This window comes from Oxyura jamaicensis, chromosome 12 (genome assembly GCF_011077185.1).
Source record: "Oxyura jamaicensis isolate SHBP4307 breed ruddy duck chromosome 12, BPBGC_Ojam_1.0, whole genome shotgun sequence".
Classification (NCBI taxonomy): Eukaryota; Metazoa; Chordata; class Aves; order Anseriformes; family Anatidae; genus Oxyura; species Oxyura jamaicensis.
Window position 1 is genome coordinate 10,719,186 of NC_048904.1, and position 24,699 is coordinate 10,743,884.

The following is a 24,699-nucleotide window of genomic DNA, read 5'->3' on the forward strand; positions in this document are numbered from 1 at the left end:
TGGTTAGAGGCCTTTGGGGGAGCCTTTAAGGGTCAGGGAAGGGCTCTTAGACCTCTGTTAGCATTCACAGAAACTGTCCAGAAAACCAGCACCTGTTAGGGTTAGGATTTGTTTCCTTTGTAATGCGAGGGAAGCAGGTAGCAAAGTCTTGAGTCAGGGTGGTGTTGCAGCATCCTGTGTGTTTTATTGTTTCTGACGCTGGAGAAGCGTGCTGCTCGGCTGTGTTAAGCCTGAATGTGTCCAGAAATGCCGACAAAATTATTTTGACAATGTGTTCACTCTTTGTCCCTGCTGAATGCCTCTTTGTCCTGCGTAAGTGGATTTCAGGATCAGCCAACCTCCAGCTCCGAATTGCTCTAATAAGGTAAGGTAGGTAGGGTTTAAAGGTCATTCTGCAAGCAGCTGGCTCCCTGCATATATTAGGGGGAATGATTTTTAAAATAATGCTGTTGGAAAGCTGTTGATTTAACTTTTCAAATATCTGTACTCTGTAAAATCTCAGCTCTTCTGCCCCCGTCCTTCAAGCTCTCTGCTCGCCCTCTGCCTGCTTATCTTTCTGTCATTTCTGATTACCTCCACCCATCTGCCTCTGCATTCTCTCCCACTCGGTTTATCAGGCCGCCTTTGCTGCCCGCAAGGACTGGTTTTATTTTTCGGAGCAGATCATCTGCTGGGTTACTCCACTGAGCTGCGTAACAGAGAGATAAGGGTTACTTGGTTCAGTCTGTTAGTAAAGCATTATTATGCTGTTCCTTTATTGGGGGACTGGGAGCTCTGAACAACATCCGCTACATCTGCAGGCTTTTGGTGTGATTGCATGTACCTCGCTCCCTTCTGAGAAGGAATTTAGCATTGGTTAACGCAGATCATGAGGTTTATATTCTGTATTTTTGACTCCTGAACAGGTTAGTGTGTGCAGTGATCAATCCAGCTTTCTGTCTGGGGAGTGTGTTTCAGTCCTTACCTGGTGTGAATGCTTCATGTGGAAATGGAGAATATTTTCTTCAATTATTTGTTCCCTGGATTCCTCTTAGAGAGTGCCAGCAAGGATGACTGCAAGCATTCTGGTGATCTTTATGCTGTAGCCATGCTGCCCCAAGCTATATTCACAGGAACAGCTGAGAGCTTTGGTCTTCAGCAGTGCTAGAGGTGGCCTATGTAGGGTTACCATCGTTCAGCAAGCTTGGCCCTGGGATTGCTGGCAGTACCACTACATATTGAGCCTAAGTGTGCTCAGCAGTATCCCAGGGCTCAGAATATCTCCTGAAGCCCTGTTAGAAATACACAGCCATTGAAAAATGTATTGGACCCAGTGATTGAGGTGGGATTCGTCCCAGCTGTGTGCACCATGAGCTGCTTTGGGGAAGGCACTGTGATAGGGTGCACCAGAGGAATTTTGTGGTGACCCTGCACTGCACCAGTGGCCACCTTCCTCTGCAGAAGCCAAGCACACGGGGCGCCACGTTGTTCAGGAAGCATAAGCACTTTGGACGCTATTAAACGTGAACCTTTACTCTGCTCCAGCTTGTGCCGATGTGAGGGCTGTGTGCACACAAAGCTCTGTCATGGACGTGAGGTCTCAAGTTCCTTGTTTAATGCCATATCAAATATCCGCTGCTTGGGAGATGGGCAAGAGAGGTCCCAGGCTGCCAGAGACCATTCCTCGTGCTTCATTTTGCTGAGCCTTGACATTTGCTGCAATAGAGACCCATAAAATGCAGGGAGGTCTCTCCAATCATGTAGGTATATTAGCAGGTTTCTTGCACTGATGGATTAAAGCCAGGCTGTGCTCAGTAAATGTGGATAAATAATAAAAGGTGAGATTGTGTGCAGTGATCCCAGGTCTCCTTCCTCCAGCTGCCACCTTCTGCCTGTTTGCCGGGAACCTTTGCACACACAAATGGCTTTGCTTGAGAGAACAGGCTGTGCACTATTTCTGACATAGCCAAAGGTGGCTGATACAAAGCCAAAGGAGAGCTGCTCTCTCAGGGACTGAAATGTCAACAGAGATGTTGTACTGCCTTACAGGGCCCTGACTTGCTTTTGTATAAAAACTGAACAGATGTTGGAAGGTCAGGAGCATTGCTCTATCCAGAGCAGGCCCTGGAGAGCAGGGCAAAGCCTGCTGGAGTGTCCCAGGTAACGTCGCTCTGAGTTTAATGTGCCGGCGCTTCCCCTCACGTACGGCTGCTTGGTCTGTTCCCCTGCAGCCACGTCTGGATTTTTACCCCAGCTAAGAAAACAGGACTCATGTAACCGTGTCGCGTGCCGGTGAGCGTGCTTTTCGTCCCGCTCTCCGAACCTGCTGGTGAGCTGCGGTGATGTTCCTCAGAAGGCACAAAGGCTCTGAAGTAATAAGTTCCTGTGTATCTTGTGAAAGCAGGCAATTAGGTGGAGGAAAGAGACCCCAGTGGTGCCTGTGCAGGGGGAATTGTATCGACTGACCCTTTATTAGACATCAAGTTGGTCACAAAGGAACTTAACTTTGAGAAGTGAATCTGGAAGAATCCAAGGGACATCAGGAAAAGGCTTGTTTCTGTGTTAGGCTTGCCTAGATGCAGGGGGCTGACTCGTACTCACCGCTATCATCAGCTTCATTGGAGGGGCTCAGCAAAGGTGGCACTGCAGCAAATGAGAGAGCAGCCTGGTTTTTAGGGTCCTTTGGAATAAACCTTCTCTGTCTGTGTAATAATTTCCTTGCTCGCTTCTGAGAAACGGAAGCACACTTGTTGTTGTGAGAGGGCTGTGGAGAGGGCCCAGCCTCAGTTAATGCAAGTTAGTAGCTTGATCCTTTAATACAAGTTCTGTTTTTTGAGGATGAGATAAAAGATGTAGCATTGGGTGTGAGCAACCTGGGAGAAGAAAAGCACTCATGGGAGCAAGACCACAAGCGACTTTAAACCCTGAACATCTCTCTGTGCTGCCCAGTCAGATGTTTTGCTGGGAAATGTAGGCCCTGAACCAGACCCTAGCTGGCCTGAGCGCCTTCTCCTGCACATCGCCAAGACCTGTGCTTAGATGTCAGTTGTCAGCTTCTTGGTGTCTTGTTTTTGCTGCTGCATTTTGAGGCAGGACAGCAGCTGAGATGGGGGAAGAGGGACGGTGAGTCCAAGGACTGGAAAGATGGACAGCTGTGAGCAACGTGGCCTAGGGCCTGTTGGTGTTCAGGTGTGCGCTCGGGGGGTCATTGGCTGCGAGCTGGGGGGCTGTCACATCTAGCAGTCGTCGTTCAGAACTTGCTGATGGGGTTGATGACTTTTAACCATCTTTTTTGGTCCCCTCTGGTCACCCTTGCCCATCTGTCATTAGGCACACTTCGGTGTGTCTGACGGGAGTTTGTCGCAAAGCTTTGTGGCATCGGCGAGCAGCAGTTGTGGAGCGTGGCCATTAAGGAATTGGTCGTGTCAGCAGGTCTGCACGTGGGCTTTGGACAGTGTAACAGGGGATCGTGTTTATGGAGTTTTCACAGCCCCTGTGAGTACAATGATAGGCTTTGAAGCATGGTTTCCTCTGTGCTTCGCTTTCCCACAAAATCTTCAGGCATGATCCATCAAGGAGTGTGAAATATATTTAAAATCCCAGTGCAGCCTTTTTCTCGCAGTCAGCAGGGTTGTGCTTTCTTCTCTGGTGTGGAGTTGTTTGCTGTTGAGAATAAGCGGTCTCTTTTCTTGTGATTCCTTACCTCTCTTTGGGACGTGATACCATCAAGAAAACCAGCTGTTCCAATCTGAGAGTCTGCCTCTGCCTTCCTGCTCCCTTGTTGATTGTGTTGAATCAATGAATTGTTGCAGTGCTACAGAAAAAAGGGATGTGAAGAAATGAAGAGTGCGATCACACAGCAGAAGTATAGAGGAGAGGATTCAGTTCACACTGGCTGTGTCTGGAACCAGATCTGCTCTGTCAATAGCAATCCCCTCATAGCATCTTGAATCTCAGATCCAACTTCTTGCATCAGAAAGTTGTGGGGTCTGTGGGATTGGGATCCCACGTGGAGGAGAGAGCAATCTGAGCTCCTGGGGAGACCTGACAGCAAGTCCTGACTGCTCCTGCTGGGAAGATGGTGGCTTTGATAGGTCTTAGGGAAAAAAAAAAGTACTTAAAAGAACAGAAGCAAGCAAGATAATTCCTGGCTGGCAGCTGTGGCAGAAGGATATGATACAAAATATTCTTCTTGTAAATACTGCAAACAGGAGTTCTGACTCTCTTAGCATCCTGAACTGCTGTCTCAAACCTTTGTCAACATGGGCTTTTTGCCTGTGACTCAGGTTCAGTGGCAGCTCTGTTCAGCCAAGAAAACTGCCAGGTTGTGCTTTGACTTTGGTTCCAGCTGTTCAGGGCAAAAAGCTTTCACTGCTGCTATGAAAAGCTTTTCTTAGGGGACAACACAAAGCAGTAGGAGTGTTGTGGTGCTTGAAGGCTGAAGTAGACATCCTCCCCTGAGAAGTGTCTTCCAAAGCACAGCAGTCTAGTACACTGTCGTGGATAAAAGGGTATAAGGATTCTGCATTAATCTGGAGCTGTCTGCAATTAATCTGTCTAGTATTTTGGACTGATGTTTGGACCCACCAGCCAGGTATGTAAAGGAATTTCTTCAGTAGTTCTGAACTGCTTCACAAGCCTCTAGGCTCTAACTATGCATCTGGGGCCTGCCTGCTCTTTTTCACCATCCTTGGCTCTTGCTCCTTCTTGTTCTTGCCTCGCTCTGTCTGTTGTTACTTTCCTTGGCTCCACCAGTCTTGGTCTGTACATGACCACAGTACCGGGTTGCACTTCCATCCTGACAGCAGGTTGGTAAGTCGATGCCATGCAGCATGTTACACCTCAATCAAGCTTACATTCTTCCTGATAATTGCTTTAGAATCAACAGTTGGAAGCGTTTCTTGATCTTGGCACAAATTTCAAGTGCCCCTGAAGTTTTGACAGGCTTCTTTAATTGCATGTTGTGGAGCTGTAAGAACCTGTCCTGATTTCTGATTTGGGATTTATTATTTGCAAGCTTACTTTTAGGTATGCACTTGCTTTTTCCTTTTTTTTTTTTTAAAGGTTTACAAAACTATTTCCCTGAGGTTAACTACTTGGAATAATTGTCTTTAGATTAAAACCCCCAGAAATTTGCCATTCCTGTTAGTCAGGATCTAGAAAAGTGCGAAACTGAGGAACCCCTGCTTTGACCCACTGGCACTACAATCCAGTGCTGTATAGCACTGCCAAGTTACTTTCTCTGGTGTTTTCGGGCTGTTTTGAGGTATGCTGAGTTCAAGTCTGTTAGGAATGCTGCACTGTGACTGTAGTGGGTCTCCGTTAGCTCAGGGCAGTGCATGGCAAATGTTTGAGCTATGGGCAGGGGTAAATTGTTCTGTGATGTTCTGTGATGGAAGCTCAAAGTGGGGGCATTTTACATGTATTCGAAACTGTGGCTCTGTGGTGCCCTGAGAGTGATCTCTTCCTCACTACCTAGTATGAGTAGCTCTGGCCACCAGTTGAATTTTTCTTTTAGTATGGGCAAGAAAGCTAGACACATGCTATTGCCTACTTTTGCTGCTTCCTCCTCCTCCTTTCTCTTTATTTACTCACTCCTTTCTAGAGTCTGGGCTCAGATTTGTCCCTTCCATCTGTTTTCATTTTTTTACCTGCTTCCTTCCAGTGCCTCTGCACCCTCTCCTTCCCTCCCTCCCTCCTCTCCCCTCTATCTGTCCCCTTCGTTTGAGTTCCTTTCATTTTAAAATCTGTATTGGAGCTGACACCAGCCTGCCTATTCCCTGCAGCACTGAGCCGGCGGTTTGGAAAGAGGAGGCTGCAGTTCCCTTAGGGGGCAAGACAGAGTTCAGTATCTGTCTTATTTTAAATGTGCATCTTAACATGGCTGATCAGAGGAGCAGAGAAATCTTTGGGCTCTGAGTATTGGAAGCTCATAAAGACGTAATCCTCTGCATCCCCCTGCGCCCCTCGCTGAACATGAAAGCTGCTTGGCACAGGGGAGGCTGGCTCCAGGAACCACGGGTAAGATTGAGAGACTCTCAGTCAAAGGAGGGTAGAACGGTGTGCATGCTTGTGTAAGCATTGCACCTTCTTTTTCTGCTTCGGCTTCCTTCTCATCTCGCCAGATTTAAACACATTTTTTTAACCCTGAAGGATCCCAAAGTGCTTTACCTAACTACATACCAACCTTGCAGGATGCTGTTTGCTTGGGCAGGTGAAAGATTGGTCGCTGATCATCTCGCTGCTATGGTACGGAGACAAGCTGGGGTATCCCTCTTCCGTGTCCTTACCACAACCAGTGCCACGGCAGGATTCACGAGCTGGGTTTGCTGGTTTCCCAGGATGAGTAGCAACTCTCCTAAGGCAGGCAACGTACCCAGCTGGTGTATTCCCCAAATGGTTTTGCTGTGCAACTCTCGCTGCTGGCATCTGTTCAGGCAGCGCTGCGACATACCTAAAGAGCAAAACAAGAAGCGGGTGCGTAACGGTTCAGCAGCTCTCACCAGCAGATCAGGATCAGAAGTGAGGGCAGCGTATTGAACTCAAGCTGCAGCCATAATTTTAGTTGGGACCAAATGCGTGTGGTTTGGCAGAATAGCAGGGTCCTGATTCTTGTAAAAATGTCCTGGTCCTGCAGGAGCATGGGAAAGTCAAGACCTCTACTGGAAGCCTTCTGCCAGCCATGTTACTGTCTGCTGCACGGGCTGCTCTGGTTTAGCATAGACACAGGGTGAGGACTGCTTCTTCCTGCAACACACTGGAACTTTGATTCTTCAGGTGGTCAGATTGGTCTGCATTGCTGGGGGTGTTCAAGGTAATTGCAGCAAGAAGTGGGGGAGAGGCTGCAAGCTGATCCTTTTCATGTTTTCTTTTAGTATCATTGACTGGTGAGGAGCCTAACCCATCTGAGGAGATACCTGGCAGCATCAGCACTCGGTTCCAGGTGATTGCCAACTGGAGAAATACAGTGACCGTGCTCCGAGTAGGTTAAATAAAGGAGGTTCTGCTCTGGAGAGAGAAGAAATACGCAAATTGAGTAGGCTACCTCTCAGTTCTTCAGAAATGCTCTAATAAATTGGACAAAAAGGACTCTGGTAGGATCTCAGTGTTTGTTCTGACTTCCCTTTTACTTAAGGAAAAAAATAGTGGTTAAGACTTTCCAGTTGGAGACGGCTTTCCGTTAGTGAAAAGATGTGTGTGAGTGATAGGAGAATTGACCACTGGGGTGGATGGATTTGGCCTTCTGTTCTGCGTCTGCCTTTTTTTGCCAGAGGATCTGTGGTTTTTGGACTGTGACGAGGTGTGTTTGGTTGCTGTCCTTGCAGCAGTTTGCTCAGTATTTGTGGAAGAGGTTGTGCATTTGAAGTGGGTGGGGAATGGAAACAAGAGCTGGCACCGTACAGCTGATTTCTTCTCTGCAGTGCTACATATTCAGTTGTCAAAGTTTCCTCTACTTTCTGAGAAATTTTAGTTTTGTGGTTTAAAATAGCAAGTAGAGAAAGAGGATTCATTGCCTGCGAGAAGGGTTGCTGGAGCCAGGTGGCAGATAGACCTTCCCCAGCTGTGTCCCTTCAGCCCCTTCCTGCCCTGAAGATGGCTCTGCTGGAGCCTTGGGCCCCCTGGAGGTGTCTGTCCGTGTCCCCTGTCCTGACACACAAGCGTTGCTCGTACACTGCAGTCCTGACTTGGCATTATTGTTCCTCTTAGACCTTTCCTGACCACTGAAGCTGCTCTTTACAGACTGTCAGCTTTTCTGAAAAACGACGTGCCACCACGTCCTGCCCAGAGCAGGTTCTGTCCGTGGGGGAGCTCTGGATGATGGGGTGGTAAAATTGCCTGAACCGCTTGAATGTTGCCACGGTTGCTGCACCCATGGAGGCTGTGCCAGAGATAGGAGAAGTCCTTGGGGAACAAACAAACCGCTACAACTCGGGCAGGACGGTACGTGACCTTGTGTGGGCTGCGGGGTGGAAGCGCTTCCAAAAAAGTGGTAGAAAGGATACATCCAAAGCCGCTTTCATGTGTAACTTAGAGCATTCAGGATTTGACCCTGGATGTCCAGAGGTGAAAGGCTGCTGTAGTAACCCCCCTACTTCATCTCTTGCCTAGTCTGAAAATGCAGGTACTTCCGAGGAGCTGTTACTTGTATGACCTTCATGCATGAAACAGTTTCTCTTTTAAAATGTTTTTTCCCCTTTATCAGTTATTCATTGAAGAGTCTCTTTGCATCTGTAGAATTTTGAAGGGTAGCTATTATTTTACCATTTTAATTTTCCCAGCTGTTCAAATAATTGTTTTAACCTCTCAGTGTCTGGAAATGCTTTTCACATTCCTGTTTGCTCTGCATTGTATTTCTTTGGTTTCATGTTTTACATCACCAACAAACATTTTTCCCCATTCCAGATGGCTCTTCTGTGACTTTCTTCTCCGTGCCTTTAGGGGTAGGTCTGAACAAGACCCTGGGAGTAAGGCACTTGTGAACGTCCACTGCGCGACACTGGCCTTGCACACCCTGCTTGTTGCTTCTTTTTTTCCTCCCTCTCACCCCAAGAGTGGAGCTCAGGACTTGCAGACCCCGTTAGGACCAGAACAATGGGGGATTATTCAGAGAGACCTTGCCACTGACCTCTTGGGGTGAAATTTCACTGTGTGTAGGGAAGGGACAGCAAAGGGCGGTGTGCCCAGCCCCGCGTGGTGCTCGGGGGGGCGGCACCTTTTGTGTGCTGTCTGGGGCAAAACACTTTGCTTGGGTGAACCTCGAGAGCTGCAGGCTCTCATTTCATAGCACTGCTTTTCCTGTTTGTTTCTTTCTTTTTCCCCCAATGACCATTGCTTTTCTTAAACATGTCTTTAATGGCCTTGCCGTAGGGACAGAGGTGGAATTTGAAATGAAGTGATTATACTGTGATATTTTCGACGCATTGGCATAGTTTCTCTTGCACGCTTTTCTCACGTGTTCAGAAAGTTCCAAGAGGTGATTTATATTTGATCAAACTAAGCGTAAAACATCTGACTGCAAAACCTATCAATCTGATCCCATCTCTTTCTAGCCCTTTAATTAGGGAAGCCCTGCTGAAAAATGTACCCATCAGCGACTGAGAAATGGTGCATTCCTGGACCCTTGGTATAAATCTTGAGTTATCCAGGTGCCAAAATGCTGTCAGAACTGACAGATCTTAGAAAATACACCCACAGGCAGAACATTATCCATTATACTAGCACTGAGCAGTGGGCAGTAAGGAAGAATCAGCAGAGGATGTGTCTTTATCAACTTTAATTGGCTTTTCCCGTTGATAAAAATCAGGGTACCTGGCAAGGAAGAGAACCTATCTAGCAGTTTGATCTTTCCATCCCCGAGCTGAAGGGTGCAGTCCATCTCCACTGACGTGTGATGTGGACTTGTCTCAGCGCAGCTCCTCGCGGTGCACTGGAGTCTGCAACCTACAGAGAAGGCTGCCAGGCTGTCTGCGGTGAGTGACCGTGCTTAAACAAGCATGAAGAGCGAATTACTCTGGATAAGTTGGATTTTGTCTGTGCTCTAGTTGCTTGAAATTTACTTTGAGAGAACCAAACTTAGTTAAACTTTTCTTCGGGTCCTGGTTTGAGGAACTCCTAGGCTGCGAGTAGCTGGGCTCTTAAGTGAAGGATGTGGGTAATGGATGTTCTGGTGTGTAAAGGAGACTCTGGACAAAAGGGAAGCAGCAACTTTGCAAGAGTTGGGATGGAATATGTAGAGGTCTGGGGAATAGATGAAGCTTCTGCTGGGTCATTTAGCACCGCAGGTTTATATGGGACTTTACGTCAAAGGCAGAGGAGTCAGCAGCTGCCTGCATTTCTCCTGGGAAAGCTCTTCTGCAGCCTTGTTGCAGCATCTTCCATTTTCTGAACGACACAAAAATGTTTCAGTTTTTCCTTGGCACTGCTTTCGTCTATTGCTATTAGATTTATGAAAGTTTTATTAGAGTAAATAATACACTAAAGATGATTGCAAGTCTATTACTACACTAGTCTTTTTCTAGTTGATTAATGAGAATGACTCATTTCTTTATTTATGATCAATTTGGCAGTGTATAGCACTTCTCTTGCTAAATTCTGCAGGGTTTCTCAACATGGCTTTATTTTAAGTTTCTGTTCTGCTGAACCAAACTCGTCTATCCTATTTTCCATAAATAATGGAAAACAGAAGTAAGTCCATTTGAAAAAGATTATTTACTGAGCGAACTTCATTGCGAAAGTTTCCTTTCCGTGGTACCTGGTGGTCATAAGTCAGGCTGTGTGACCGTCACAGGGCTTCAATCATATGAATACCAGTTTAACTCTAACCTTTAAAACTTTTTAAAACAAAATGTATGAATGTTTATTATCCAGTCAAATGAAGGAACAACCTGAAGAAATCCTGATGTCCATTGGCATGGGTGACTGGGATCTTGTAGAGCGCATCTGCTGTGCCGCGGTGCTGAGAAGCGACGGTGCAGCAGCAGGACAAGCCGTGTGCCCGGGCTGTGGCCGGATCCTGTGCCTGCAGCGCTCCAGCTCCCAGACACATGCTGCCTACCTGAGCGCAGCCGCTGCCCTCGCCTGGGTGATGCAGTGCCCGGCCCAGGAGCATCCCCGCTGGGGTAATTGGAGAGCCTGCCGCTGCGCAAGCTGTAAGAATATGATGGACCCTATGGAAGAAAAGTCTTGATTGTGTGGTGTTTTTTTTTCCTTTCCCCCTTCCTTTTCCTAGCCATATGATAAGCAGCTACATAGTGACTTCTTGTGTTCAGAAGGTTTCTTTAGAAACTTGCAGCAAGTGGGAGGGAAGGATAACAAAGTCCATTCTGTTCCTCTAATTCAATCTGCCTATTTACAAGCCCAGCCCGTCAAGTATGTTGTCGCTGTTCTTTGCAGCAAGGGGAAGACTGAAGCTTTAAAAGACTTCTGGAGGATATATACAAATCCATGTGAATAGCCTAAAGCATGATAATTCACATGGTTTCCATGGATGCTGGCCATAACGCAGTGTGGGCAGTTCTGTTGTGCCGATGTAAATGCCGCAGCAGATTTACCGGGACGCAATAGTCCTGACTGCTGGCCCCAGACTCGTCCGGGGTGTTGCTGACCATTTTAAGACAGCTGTCCTGTACCTGGGCGAAAGAAGGGCTTCCTGGGTGTGCAGCCCAAAGAGAGGGGAAAGAGCTATAAGGTTTATTATGCATTATAAAATAATTCCAGATGGAATATAACTGAGAAAAGAGGTCAGGATTTTGACTTTTTTTTTTTTTCCCTGCAATGGCAAACTAAGCACCTAGGACAGCATCACCTTTAATAACTCTAGGCCACCAAAGAAGCGTTTTTGCCAAATCTGCAGCGTAAGTGCCCGCCACTGGATCCTTCTCAATCATTTCCTAAATGCCTGATGGCACCCGAGTGTCCAGCTCCCCAACCACCTCCCGCTTTAAAGCGAGGCTGCCTGATTTTTCTATTTTTCTAAACCTTTTGCTCTCTTTTAATTGAGCACTGGGAGCCATTGTGTGCATAGTGCCGCAGGATCCTTGTCTTGTAAGGGCCTTGATAAATATGTATTGTGTTGTCAAGTGTTTGTACCTACCCTGCAGGTAGCAGCGGAGAAGCAAGCTGCATACAGCTGAGAGTCGTCGCGTCTCCAGGGTCACTAAAAACGAGGTGGCACGGGGGATTGTGGGGAGAGGAGCCGGGATAGCTGCCTTCAGCATCACCTGCTAATAAACCAGCTATTTATAGATCAGCTGAGGCTTTGTCAACTAGATTGTTAAATTAATATTTACATACTGCCTTCATTGTCTTTCATGGAAAAACTCATTTGCATTAGTGCCTGGACAGAAGCGCAGCTCTCTGCGCTCCAGCGATGTGTGTGCTTGATAGAAGTTTCTGCTTTGCATTGCGTGTAGGAAACCAGTCCTGATGGATTCTTGCTTTGCAAATCCTCTCCTCCCTGTAGCAGCGTTTCCCCATCTTCCTGTGCCACTCATTTCTCGCAGGAAAGCTCACCTTTGTTCCCAAATGTCCGCAACTCATCATGAGGCTGATCTCGCTGGAGAGAGAGAAGAGCAGCATTTCTGCATAGCAATTCCCAGTTAATCTCTGCCTCTCGGAGAGACTTGAGTTGTTGATGGTTTGTGGGTAATTTAATAACTAACAGACAAATAGGACGTATAGATTGTGGAAACTTAGCCCAGATGCAAAATCCCCCATCCCTATTTGCATCTCTTTGAATGGATTTCGTTACAAAGGTTTGATTTTTACATTTCGGCACCAGTGAAACAGCAGCAAGAGGAGTCGCTGCTCAGTGAAGCTGCGTTGATCACAGCAGGCTCCACACCTGGCTAAGCAGTTTCAATCCCCCTGTGCGTGCGCCTGTGTGCCTTTCAAAAGGGAAGAGTAATCCACTTGCTAGACGCGTGTGCGTCTGTCTCGTAGTCCTTGGATGACCTTGAGCAGTCATTTAACCCGTGCTTATTTACCCGTCTCTCCCTGGGCAGAAACTGCTTCTGTGGGCTGGAGGGCTGAGGTTGAGCGCGTCTCGGAGACGTGGACGAGAAGTGAGACGCGGGGTATTCACACCGGCTTTACGGACAGCCGGTCGCCGTTCAGATTCACCTGCCTGTCTTGCTGCTTCTTGCTTCAAAGCCGTTGGGACACTTGGGCTGTGCGGGAGCTCAGAGGGCGGTCGGAGCAGCGCTGTGCTGCAGACAGGTGTCACCGCCTGCGCCGAGCTTCTGCTTCGTAGCACTCGCGAGGCTGTTGGTAAGGTCCCGTCCTGCTGGCACTGTGATATTCTGCTTTTATCCTGCAAAGGGTCTAACAGTATCCGTTCCTCTGACTCCTCTGCAGGCTCTCTGGGCACCTCATTGGAAGAGAGCGGTGCGACCCGGTTACCCTCTGTGCAGAGAGCAAGAGCTCACCTTCCCATGCCAGCCCAGCTACCCAAACGGTAGGGCTGAGAGCAGGCTGCAGTTCAGCTCTCCGGGTGCACAAAGCCCATAATACTGCAACGATATCACAGTACGTTCTGACACCATTTGCCTTTTAGCTGTTTTTTTAAAGCTAGCAAAGCCTCAATTCCCTCGTGTTCAAGTTCCCTTCTCTGGGCTCACGAGAGGAAGGGGGGCAGGCCAGTGGCGGCCACAGGGCTGGGAATCCTGGCGCTTGGCTCCTTGGCACTCCAGCTCCAGCTCGTCCCGTGCCCGTTTCCCCACTGCCTCTCCCTGTATAACTTGAATTCCCGCAGCACCCGATCCTTACATCTCTCAGATCTGCCCGTTTCTTCTGCCTTATGCTGATATTCGGGGGGAGATTGGGATGTGGTTTTCTGCAAAATGTCAAGGTCTTTTCCTAGAGAGCTGACAGGATAGGTGTTTTATATGTACACGGGCTATCGGGATGAGACATTCTTGCTCGGAAACATTGGCTGAGACAGACAGACATTCCTCCTGCCACGGAGAGGCAGGCAGGCACTCGCTGTTGCCAAGCCTTGAAGTATTTGGCATGTTTTCTTTTGCCCTAGTTTTGTAGAGTTGTTCCTGAAGTTTTACAAATATATGAGAGCCTTAGTTCTGTGTAAAAAAATAAAAACAAAGTAAAAAAATGTGTATTTCTCAGCCTCCTGCCTAGGAGGCAGCGGTCTGAGAACGTGACTCCAGTGTTATAACCAGAAGGCAAATGAAATGACCCCAGAGCATTTCTGAAGAGTTTTACAAGTCAACCTTGTGGTTTTGGGGGAGGTTCTGGCGTCTCTCTTGGGTTTTGAATATGTGAAGAGTGTGCAGTAGGGCTCATTTGCTCGAGTGCGAGTGTTTGCGGCTATGCAGGAGTTCCCACATCTGCGGCGTCCCCTGCAAGCCGTAACGAACCAACCGAAACAATCCGTCTCCCCAAATTAGAGGAGCCCTGCATTTCCAAATCTCATTTGCATTCTAATTTGTGCTTTTTCAGTTGTTCCGCTTCCCAAGCTTTCCCTGCAAGCATGTGGATCTCAGGCTCCGTACTTTCCAACGGGAGCCAAGATTTCATGTAGGAACATGATTCTGGGCGCCGGAGCTCTGACATTTCCGTGGTTATGTCATATACCAGCAGACTTCACGCGAGCTGGCAACACCATTTATGCGGAGTTGAACGCAGCTATTCACAGAGGGGCCTGCTGGGCTCCGTGCCCCTCGGTGGATCTGTGGAGAAGACTCGGTGGCTGCTCTGCACATCCCAGGCCCGTGGCTTTGTCCCTCGGGAGAGGCACACCGGGCTGGCGCGCTCACGCTGCCGGGCCGCTTCTATAGGCAGCCGCGGCGGCATGTGCCCTGGAAATTGCAGATGGATTCGTAGGCACACACGCGCACCTCTGCGTTGCCTGAGCGGAGGGGCACGTGCAGTCAGCCTCCCACAACATAAAGGTTTCCAATAAAGCTGAAACACAGAGGTATTGTTTGTCCAATCGCTGGCAAATGCACAGAGCCATTGTGTGGGTCCTGAAAGCCTTGGCGCTTTATTCTCCGCAGACTGAATGGCAGCCGCGGGTAATAATAACACGAGATTAAAAAAGCCAACATTATAGGGGCATTTACAACCCGCTGAGAGAGTGAAATCTCAGCAAGGCTGAGCCGCGTCTCCAGTGATCTACGTTTTTACCGCTTGATAAGGAAATGATGGGCAGCTCGGGAGGAATGGCCACCGCGGAGCGGATGAAAGGGGAGCAGGTTGGCTGCTCAAACGCCGTGCTAAGAGCGGGACAAATGGAGCAGCTCTCAGCAAATGGAGGGACCGGCCTGGCCCCCGCGTGCTGGGTGGGCTGGGGTGCGTGCGTGTGCATTTATTTGCATGCCTGCCTTTCCTTCGCGGGGCGAGAAGCGAAGGCTGGCTGGCGGCACCGGGGCTGGGCACGGTTCGTGCAATTCAGAGCCTGGTGCCTGGGGGCTTTTGGTCGGCACCGTCCAGGGATGGTGCTTTGGCAGCTGGGAGTAGATCCGCTGAAGGCTGTTGGTGTGTGAGAATACAGCTGTTGACCGATCGTGGTAAGAGACGGTGGGATTAGCCCTCCTGCAGCAGCAGCAGCCAGTCTTTTCTGCTAACTTAAATTCTCTGACACCATAAATACTGAGCTGAGTGTAAGCCCCAGTATTCAGTCAGACAGCAATGACGCCCACCTTTCACAAGTTAAGCTCAACTGACTGATACCATCTAGCATGTGGAGTTTAATTATTTTCAAAACAAACGTGCCTAGAGCCCCACCCTGCCTGGGGGGGAAAAAGAAAACCCGCACATTTTAACGGGCAGTTTCTTATGTTAAAAGTCAAGTCTTTAATTCCGTGTTGGTTCTAGCAATTCTTTAACTCCAGTGTCTTACAAAGCTTTTTGTCTACATACGTTAATCTGAACAGCTTTAAAAGATCCGGCTTCCCTCAGCACACACGTGGAAGTTGTGCTCAGTAAACCAGAGGCAGAGGACCAGCCTGTAGGAGCATCCTCTCCAGAAATGCCTAGGCTGCGGAGTAGCGATGAGGTATCAATGCCAGCTCTAACCGTGCTAGCTTGGTACCACCAGCAGGCTAACCCGGGCAGCGCGGAGCCACTGGAACACGTGCCCGCCTTTTCAGACAGGTTTCGGAGCTGCCTGCTGCTCAGCAGGGCTCACGGATGTGACCTCGCTCTTTGGTACTACCGATGGAGTGAGTGCAGCGGCGGGAGGTATTTTAAGGCTTGAAGTAATAAAGCACGTTTTAATAAGAAGGCTTTGCCTACCTGGCTGGGGCAGCTATGGTTAATGGCTGCAGTTTGCCTTGCTAAAAACATTCCCTTCTTTTCACGTTTCTTGCTTTGCCTCGTGCCAGGCAGGGTGGCGTGGAAGTTGCTGGGACCTGGGATTACCGAAGGCTGTTTCTTGTGCGGGGCATGGTGGGGATGCAGCAAGCCAGGCTGCTTCACAGAGTCCTTTACTTGGGCTAATGAATCTGTCCCTGCCTGTGTTTCCCCCAGAATAATGGGAAGGTACTGAGGTCACGGGGATTTGTGAGCTTCTTTCTGTACTGGCTGTTCTGGGGGGGATGCAGTGCAGCTTGGTGGGCTCTGCAGCAAGGCGAAGGGTTTGAGGTGGGTCTGTTCTAATCCTGCTTGCAGAAAGTTGGCAAATTCCTGCTTTAAATCTCTTTAAACACAAAATGTAAATACCCTTTGATTGCATGGGAATTTTTTTTCCTTCTCTCTTTTTGTCCCCTTTATCTCTTTTCACTTCCTTTGTTTGGTTTTGAATTTTCTCTTAAACACGACTTGTCTTAAGCTCTGAACCGTTCAGGTTGGGACCTGAGAGTTGCGCTGCGCTGGCACAGACCCGTGGAAGAAAGCTGTGGGCTTTTTGTTTCCACAGGTTGCAAGTATGAACTGAAACGCATGTTAATGGTGAGGCCTTTGTGGGAAGAGGGTGTAAAGAGGTGTTGAGTGACACTAGAAAAGAATGGCCTAGGAGGTGGGAAGAGAGGATGAAGCTAAAACTAAATGTGATGCTTGCTTTTTGCCAAATCCTTTGCAGCAGAAGCATGGACATATTCCCAGCTGACAGCTCCTCGTCTCTCTTTCCCCCTCCCTTTTCTCTCTTCCCCCTCTGGGGCTACTCTTTTAGGATGAGTTAGTTCCAAGCAGACAATACTTTTCTAGCAGATAAATCGACACCTAAGCAGCTGTGCCGGTATCTATCATGAACAGACATGCTGCACGGTGAGGGAAGTTACAGGATGGGACCAGCATCATTTGTCATAAAGGGAGAAAAAAATAAAAATTCTCCCCCTCCACTTGAGCGGTGTCCAGAAGACAAGCAAGCAGAACACTCAGAAACTGTCATTTTCTTTTCCAGTTCCTTAATACGTTGTAAAAAGCTCCAGCTAAACGTTGCATCTCAGGTCCTGTTTGTAAAGGGCGTGTTTTAGACAGATGCAAGCAGGTCTCTGTCCTGACGCAGATGCAGGACTGTAAATCTGGAGCGGAGATGGGGAGATGATAATTTAGGAGGCTTTTGTGTTTTTTTTTCCAGCATCTGGCATTCCACCAGGGCACCTTCCGAGGAGGGAAAGGGGCAGGAAGGAGCTAGAGAAACGCTGAGCTTGTTTATCACTTGGGAAAGGATTTTGATGTTGAAAGAAGGATTTGGGATTCCAGTGTGGGGAGACGTTGACTGGGAAACGGAGACGCGGCTCCCGGCGTTCACTGTTCTCCCTTTGTTTGCTCAGATCCGTGCGTGAGGTCGTAGGGCATCTTATCTGCACTCCTCTTAATTGCGTCGGCTTTGTGGGGCGCTGGTGGGCAATTGCTCAGAGCAAATCCATCCTGCAGGAACACTGACGGGGATGGTTCCTGCGTGCTGCAGCTGGGTGTGCCTGTGGTTGGGCACCCGCATGTAATCGCACGTCTGCGTGTCTCCACGGCCCTTCAATCCGTCCGCATCCTCTGCGGTCCTGTTCTCACGCCGTGCCTGGCGGAGCGCCTGCCTGCCTGCCCCGCCGATCCTCTGCCCTGTGCCCTGGCAGCGGGGATGGCTCCCGCTCGTCTGGGCTCCTCGGCGTTGTAAAAGGGGAGCGGCAGGGTGCAATATTTGGGGTTTATTGAGTGACTTCTGATATCTCTATCTAGAGGTGTGGTCGAGTCATTGGGCTGTCTCAGGGCAGGTCGTTAACGTCCCAGATGGCTCTTGTTTTTCTGTCTGGTTGCCTGAGCTTGGTGCAGGACTGTCCAGCTGGGGCAGGCCAGACAACCAGGCTTCTCTTCCTTGGGATCTGAGCAGATCTTGCAGCTCCTGCAACCAGGTATTTCAAGATATTTAAAGATTGCCAAGAGTTCGGCACATAATTAACCCTTAAAAATCTGATACTCAGATAGCATAAAAGCCCAGTCAGCAACACTCAGCTGGTCGCAGTGGTGACTCAAGGGGGCTGATTGTGCTCACAAGTATTCCAGTTTCTGGTTTTGTACCTGGGCAGTTGAGGAAGGCTCCCTCTACATTTATTTAATTAATTAATTGACCTGTAGTCTCTTCACTGTCAGCCAAAGCCAAGCAGAAGCTGTAACCCACAGCGACGTGCCAACAGGTGTGTGAAGTCGCAGTCCTCCCCCTGCTCCATCACAGCTGATTTTTGTCTCTTCTGCCAGAAGAAAAGGAGAGCGACATCCACACCCGTACGGGCGAGATGAATATGGCTATCACACAAATAAAATTACTGGCTGCCGAGTAGCAACAGCTTAATGAAAATGTGAACTGTTAAACAAATAAAGCCAGTCAAGCTCAGAATACTTCTGCGTGGAATTTCACTGTCTCGCTGAGCAGAAATAGAATTAGACACAGAAAAAGGGTATCGGCAGAAGTCATCTCTGCCTGCCTCGCCGTGCTTGGTATATGAAGCTGGAGTAGACAGGGGTGAGTGGATGTGGACTTGCTCCCCTTGACATGGAGAGGAAATCTCTTTATCCAGTGCAGGAACCTTCTAAAGGAAGGTGGAAAGGGACAAGTTAAAGCACTAGATTTCCTCTGAAACCTCAATGCGAATTGTACAGAGGGGATGCATCCCTTAACGGTGTGGTTTTCTGTCATTCTTCCTTTTCCCGTTTCTTTAGCATCTTCTGCTCGTGTTATTGCACACTTGCGTGGTTGGTAAGTAGCATTGCTCTTATGTACAGGAAGGGAAACACGTGGGGATTTACCTACAGCTGCTGGGAGAAGCCTGACAGCAGAGCCCAGGACTCCGGCTCACGCCCTCCAGGCAGAGTTTACCTCGCTGCAGCTCGAGGGACAACTGCGAGGTTTGGTGGCACTCACAAGTGGCAGGTGAAATCCCCAGGAGGAGAACCGAACAAACACTCGAGTTCCCATCGAGGAGGCGCAGTGCCACGGCTGAGGGCTGTGAGCTGTTCTCAGCAGCTTTGTGCCTTGGCCCAAGGACTGGCCTGACCTCTGCTTTCGTGCTCATGAAAATCCCCGGAGATAAGACGTGCTCACTGGAACCAGTGCAAGGCTGTTCCAGGGCAAGATCTGGAAATGCAAAACGCAGCACGTGAAGCTGGGATCAGCTTGTGGAGTTCCAGCCGTGAAGGAGCTGCTGTCCCTGCCTCCAAACCAAAAGCCATCCTCTTCTCCCAGCAGTGTGTTCGGTGCGACAGGTGAGGGGCAGGAGATGAGGGGAGTGAACCCTAGGCTTTCAGAGGATAACCAGGGTTGCTCCTTCTGTCTCTGTCTCTCTTTCTTTTTCTTTTTTCCCCTCTTGTCCTGGAGGCATTTCTTCACAAGAAATCATGTCTCAGCTGGGCTTGGTCTCAGACTTGCATGGAGTCAGCAGTGTGTTGAAGATGTGTAGTGTCTGTGGCACGCGAAGCTTTAATGCGCTCTGGAATTAGAGATGATGTGGTATGAGTTTACGTTCAAAGTGTATTTATTTTTCTGGGTGACCTTGTGAAATTTCCTTGCCCCAGATCCGTATCTTGCTGCCTTCACCTCATTTGTTTTCTTGTGTGTGTTACCGCCATCCAGTGCAGTGTAATTTGTTTGAGAAGTGGTACTCATAACAAGGATCCTGCTAGTAATCCCTGCGTTGAATCCCCGCGTACACAATGTTCCAGCAGTAATTAAAGTCACAAACTTCAATCTTGAGGGATGCACGGGGGAAACCTGTCCTGAAATGAGGCTTGGCGTATCCGACTTCTGCACTTCCAAGGCTCTCTGGAAGGATTTGCTGTTTTTGTTCTAGGACTGAAGTAGATACAAGTCTGACATCCTGAATTTACACGTCCTACCAGCAGTGTTCATCAGTCAGTGTTGTTACCGTATCCGTTCTCTACGCTTTCTCTCTATTAATTTTCCTCAGTAGTCTGCAGGGATCATTTGCTAGCTTGATTCAAATTCCTGCGCTTTCCTGGCACCTTGTTTTGTACATCTTGCATCATGTACTTCCCAGTTCTGTAATTCATTTAATCTGAAGCACTGGAATGGCTTTGCGGGTATTTATTGCATCTCTTTCTTCCCCTTGATAGGAGGTAACGGGTCATTTATACAACTTAATCCAAAGTCTCTTGGTTTCTGGGATTTTTTTTTTCTTTTTATTTCCTCCCTGGTTATCCGGGGGCCTGGTGGCAAGAGCAGGAATGAGTGTGGGGAAGGTGCCTTTTTTCTGCATGCTTCCATTGTGTTTTGCTCAGGGCACGGCTTGGCAGCTCCGCAGTTCAACTCCTGCAGCCAATTGTCCCCAGCCACAACGCTACTGTTGCCTGTCCTTAATTTTTGGATCCCTTGGGCTTGGGGTTTGAAATAATGAAATTCTGTTGCATCAGTGAGTGGTTTTCCATTCCTTTTGGCTCTGGAAACGGATATTCACAGTTGGGTGAAGTTCATTTTAATTCTTACAAAACCAGAGCTGGATTTGTACAAGTTCCCGTTGTTCCGCTTTGGAAACGCGCTCCGTGTCCTGGAGCCCTTCCTCCCTCCCGGGCACTAACCCGAGAGCTTGCAAAGCACGAGGGGTGCCTCCAGCTGTGGGGCAGGGGGGTGCCCAGGGTTATCTCCCTTTCCCCGTGCATTCCCGTCTCTCAGCGTGTTGCAGACGTGCGGTGTTGTGCTGGCAGCGTGTTCCTTCTGATGGGGATTGATAGCGGGCTGTAATTACCACCCCGAGGCACAATCGTTATGCCGGCTGTAAAGAGAGAGGGTCGCAGTCCTAAAGGGAAATGATTTTAAAGCAATCTTGACCAAGTCTAGTGGAGCCATTTCAGACCACTTAAAACTCAGCCAGTCCTTCACGGCACTTGTGATATGTCCTCTTTACGCGGCGAGAGGCGATGGGACTAACACTCGTCGAGGGATAAAGGAAATCTCTGATAAACCGCAGCACCGGCGTGGGCAAGCGGGGTGTGCTGCCGCGGGGGCAAGGCGCAGACGGTGCCCAGCCCCGATTGTTACTGTTCTTGATACTGGTTTGGAAAAACGCAAGGCCCTGGCAGAAGCAGTAAGACGGTAGGTGTGCAATCTGCCACCCCGCGCTCCCCGTGCTGCACGAGCTGTCCCCGTGCCCCGAGGCTGGGCTCCTGCAGCCGGGAGCGGGTCGCTCCCCCTTCCCGAGCGGGCAGCTGTGGGTCCTGTCCCGAGGTCAAAGCCAAGCTCGCGCATGTGCTGCTGGTTTGCCTCGGACGTTCAGGCTTCAAACACGCCCGGAGTTACGAGGCAAAGGAGGTCAGAGGTTGTTCAGTAGCAAATACCGAAATACCGCTTCGTGTTTTTGTGGAAGGCAGAGTTCAGCATCCTTCGGGACGCGGTGGAGCTGTGGGCAGCAGCAAGCGGAGGAGAGATGCTGTGGCCGAGCCGATGGCCGTGGCAGTCAGCAGCTGCACGTCTTTCTGAGGGGCATGGGCAGGCCTGCTGGGATCAGCCCGGCCCAGGAAAGCAGGCACCGCTTTGCAGAAGTGATTTTCTTAATTTCAGTCCTTTACGGAGGCCGGATAGCCGGGGCTGTGTGGGTTAGCCAAGCTCTGAGCCAGTACCCAGGAGAGCAAGAACAACTAGCGGTGAAATGCTCCATGTCTGATTTTCATCCTTTGAGCTCCTGTGTAATTTTATTGGAAAACAAAAATTGTTTAAATAATGGAACAGGCCCAATGAAATTGTGCAGCGATGCAGAAGGGGTGAGGAAGGGTTATCTCCCTTCTTGCCGTTACTTTTCTCCTCCTGCCTCGCCTCCCAAACGCGGGTGGAATCTGCATGGCAGGCGCCGGCAACATCAGCCCGGCCCGGTGGCTTTTCTTAACGGTGAGAACGAGATTAAACGCAATTAACAGCGATCGAACAAAAACCCGTCCTCAGTTTGTACGCTGATTAATTAACAGCCGTCCTTTCAGTAGTGACCCTCCGCAGAAGGGTGTTTGTTCCTCCTGGCCCCGCTATTTTCCAGCACATGTCCAAAATCAAAAGAGCCGAGCGTTGCCTTCCCCGCTCCCCGCCGCGACGGCCGGGGCTCGCGGCTCAGCGGGGAGGTGCAGCCCCCAGCTGGGCTGATTTTTCCTGCAGCCTGGTGACTGCCGAGCTGCTCAGTCGGTGGCAAAACGTTTCCTGTTAAGCAAGGCTAATGACGGGAGTTAGAACAATGATCAGAACAATCGGCTGGAGGAAATCGATGTTATAATGCATGAACAAACAGGTGAGTCTCAGAGCAGCCAGAGATGAGCCGTGCTGGTAAATAACTTGCCATGCCGGCAACGCGGAGCGATGGGAGGCGTCAGGGCAGAGCAAAGCAAACAGTGTGGTGGCTCTCGTGAGTCAAGGGAGAACGAGGAGCGGGGAGGCGACCAGAAAAACCATTTCTTTCTCGTGCTCTGTTAGTGGGGTGTGTGGACCGGGGGACTTCCACGTGAAAGCACTCTCTGGGGCATTCTGGCAGCGCGTCCTGCAAGCGCGTTGGAAGGCGCCTTCTCCGCCGGTAGGCTGGCTTTGAAGGCCCCATGTGGGGAAGTAGCCAAGAAGTCATCGGGTGAAGTTCTCTGCTTTGCAAAGCTATTAACACCAGCAGAGAGAAGAGGGAAAACAAACCTCTCTTCAGAGCTTTTTGAATGAATGCTTTTTTGTTGCTGCCAGGCATGCTCCTGCCTCCTCATATTCCAAACCCAAGGACAGCAAGTGTTGGGCTCCTGAAGGATGAGGGAGACAGAGCGGCTTTTTTGCACGATAGCTGTGTGGCATGGAAGTGCTGGGATCCATTAGTCAGCACAGCTGCTCTGCAAAATAGCCGATACCCTGCGTGCAACAGAACAAATTGCACATAACCAAAAAATACCTACAGCATACATCACCACAAAGTGACTCAAATGTCCCTTGCAATGCGTCGGGGTGCTAATAGCCGCACAACAAATGCCTTCCCCGGCTGAAAGGCCTTGAACACCCGCCTTAGGACAGGTGAGGGTTGTTGTAGTTTGTTAGCGCCTCTTCCCAGACTGGCAGAGGTGCAGAAGTTGGGCGGTCGTGTTCCTGAAGTCGTGTGCCAACAGGTATTCTGGTTCTGAGAAAGCTGCCTGCGCACGGTGGAGGGCTAGGAACCATGGAGATTAATTTCTACTTTGTCACTGACACTCCGAGTGCACGGCATCATTTATCATGGGGATCTGCCTTCTGATTTCTTCGTAGCTCCACAGAGCCCATCTGTGCGAGCGCCCTGGTGTGACCGCTTGAAGGAACGTTAGAACAAAGGTACGGTACTCGCTGGAGGAAACCTGCAGGGTTTGCCCCTGTGAGACTGAAGGCTGTGTAAATAAATACATCTTCCACAGCTGAGGCTTGGCAAACAGCATCCTGGTGAACCCAGGGGGAGGAAGTTCTTCACGGCCTGGCTTTCGGGGAGGAAGGTTCCTCCTGGAGGCCAAGAGCTGAGGCAGGGCAAGGCAGAGGGAGGTGGGGAGGACACCGGGCAGCTGGAGCTCTAGTGCTGGGATGTCGCTGACAGCAAAGGAGGAGGAACACGAGAGTGGTGCACTGAAAAATCTTCTCACTGAGGCTTACTGGCCCTGAGGCCGCTGCTATCCCTTAGGGGAGAAGGACGGTGCTGGGCTTTGACTGGGCTCCCTTCTCAGCGGGGTGAAACGTGGAGCAGATGAGCTTTCTGAGCTTGGTCCTTCCTCCTCGCTCAGCTGGAACCAGCACTGGAAAGCTACCGGCTTCCCCGCAGCTGCTGCAGAGCGGCGGCTGTGTGAGCTGAGCAGCAAGCCAGCTCTCACCGTGGTCAGTCCAAAACCAGGGTGTCACAGGGGTGGAAGAGCGTGGATTGGTGCCTCGTGTTCCTGCTTGCCAGGAGAGGCGTGGAGGAGGTCGCTGCCTGCCCTCCAGCTGGTCTGGCCGTCAGGGCTGAGCAGATTGCCATGTCTGTCCTACTGCAGCCACAGCTGTGACAAATCGCCTCGAACCCCTTTGTACGGACACGGTTCTTGTGTGTAGAGGTGCTGGAGTTCCTCGCGCCTGGAACCTGGTCTCTGCCTGGCATTGTGTTGGCAGCGGCATTAAAAATAATCTGTCCTCCCTGTGCAAGAAGGGCAGCATCCCCTCTCATCAGCGAGCGCAGTGCACTCTCCAAGGCTGCAGCAGAGGCAGCAGCTACCTGCCAGCTGTGGGGCAGCTCCGTCGTGACGCATCTCTCAACTTCAGGCTGCGCCTCAACTCGATTAATTGGGAGCATCCCGTCGTGTGGGAACAGCTCGTGGTTGCAAGATGCCTGGGCTTGCTGCACAGGCAGCTTGGCTGGTGCACACATAAAGATAAGGGCGTGTAGTAGAGGAAAGGCTTCTCCTCCTTCCCTTTCTGGGCTCCTCCTTCCCAAGGTAAGTGTTGTGGCAGTCTGGTGGCATCTTGCACGGAGGGTTCCAGGTTGGAAAGGAACCAAGGGGCGCCGAACCTGTACCAGCACGGTTGCAGAGCTAGCTGGAAATGAACCGTGTGAACGGCTGGCTTAGTGAAGAGTTGTTCTAGTCTTGGAGATGCGGTGCCTTCCGTGCTGCTACGCGGCGTGCGGGGCATGAAATCAAGGCACTGTGCTTTTCAGCAGTTAGCCACAGGTTTAGGAACTGATGGCCCAGGAACAGTGAAAACAATTAGGTGCATACGGTAACGAGCATATTCTTATGTGATGTGCTAACCTACCACGAGGCCTTCAGAGCTTCCTCTGCGTGCAGCAGCTGTGTGACACTCGGTGGTGGCTGGCAGAG

General features: G+C 49.9%; 1 protein-coding gene across 3 annotated transcripts in view; it reads left to right on the forward strand.

Moving 5' to 3' along the window:
• CHCHD6 (coiled-coil-helix-coiled-coil-helix domain containing 6) overlaps positions 1-24,699 on the forward strand; it is a 124,092-nt gene that overhangs the window by 82,506 nt on the left and 16,887 nt on the right. Inside the window, exon 9 of one of the 3 annotated variants that reach the window (XM_035337670.1) lies at positions 6,855-6,994. The exons of the other annotated variants lie outside the window; for them this stretch is intronic. Coding sequence (XP_035193561.1) covers positions 6,855-6,863 — 9 coding nt within the window. The 3' untranslated portion in view covers positions 6,864-6,994. Of the gene's footprint in view, positions 1-6,854; positions 6,995-24,699 lie in introns of those variants that run through there. 3 annotated transcript variants of the gene reach the window in all.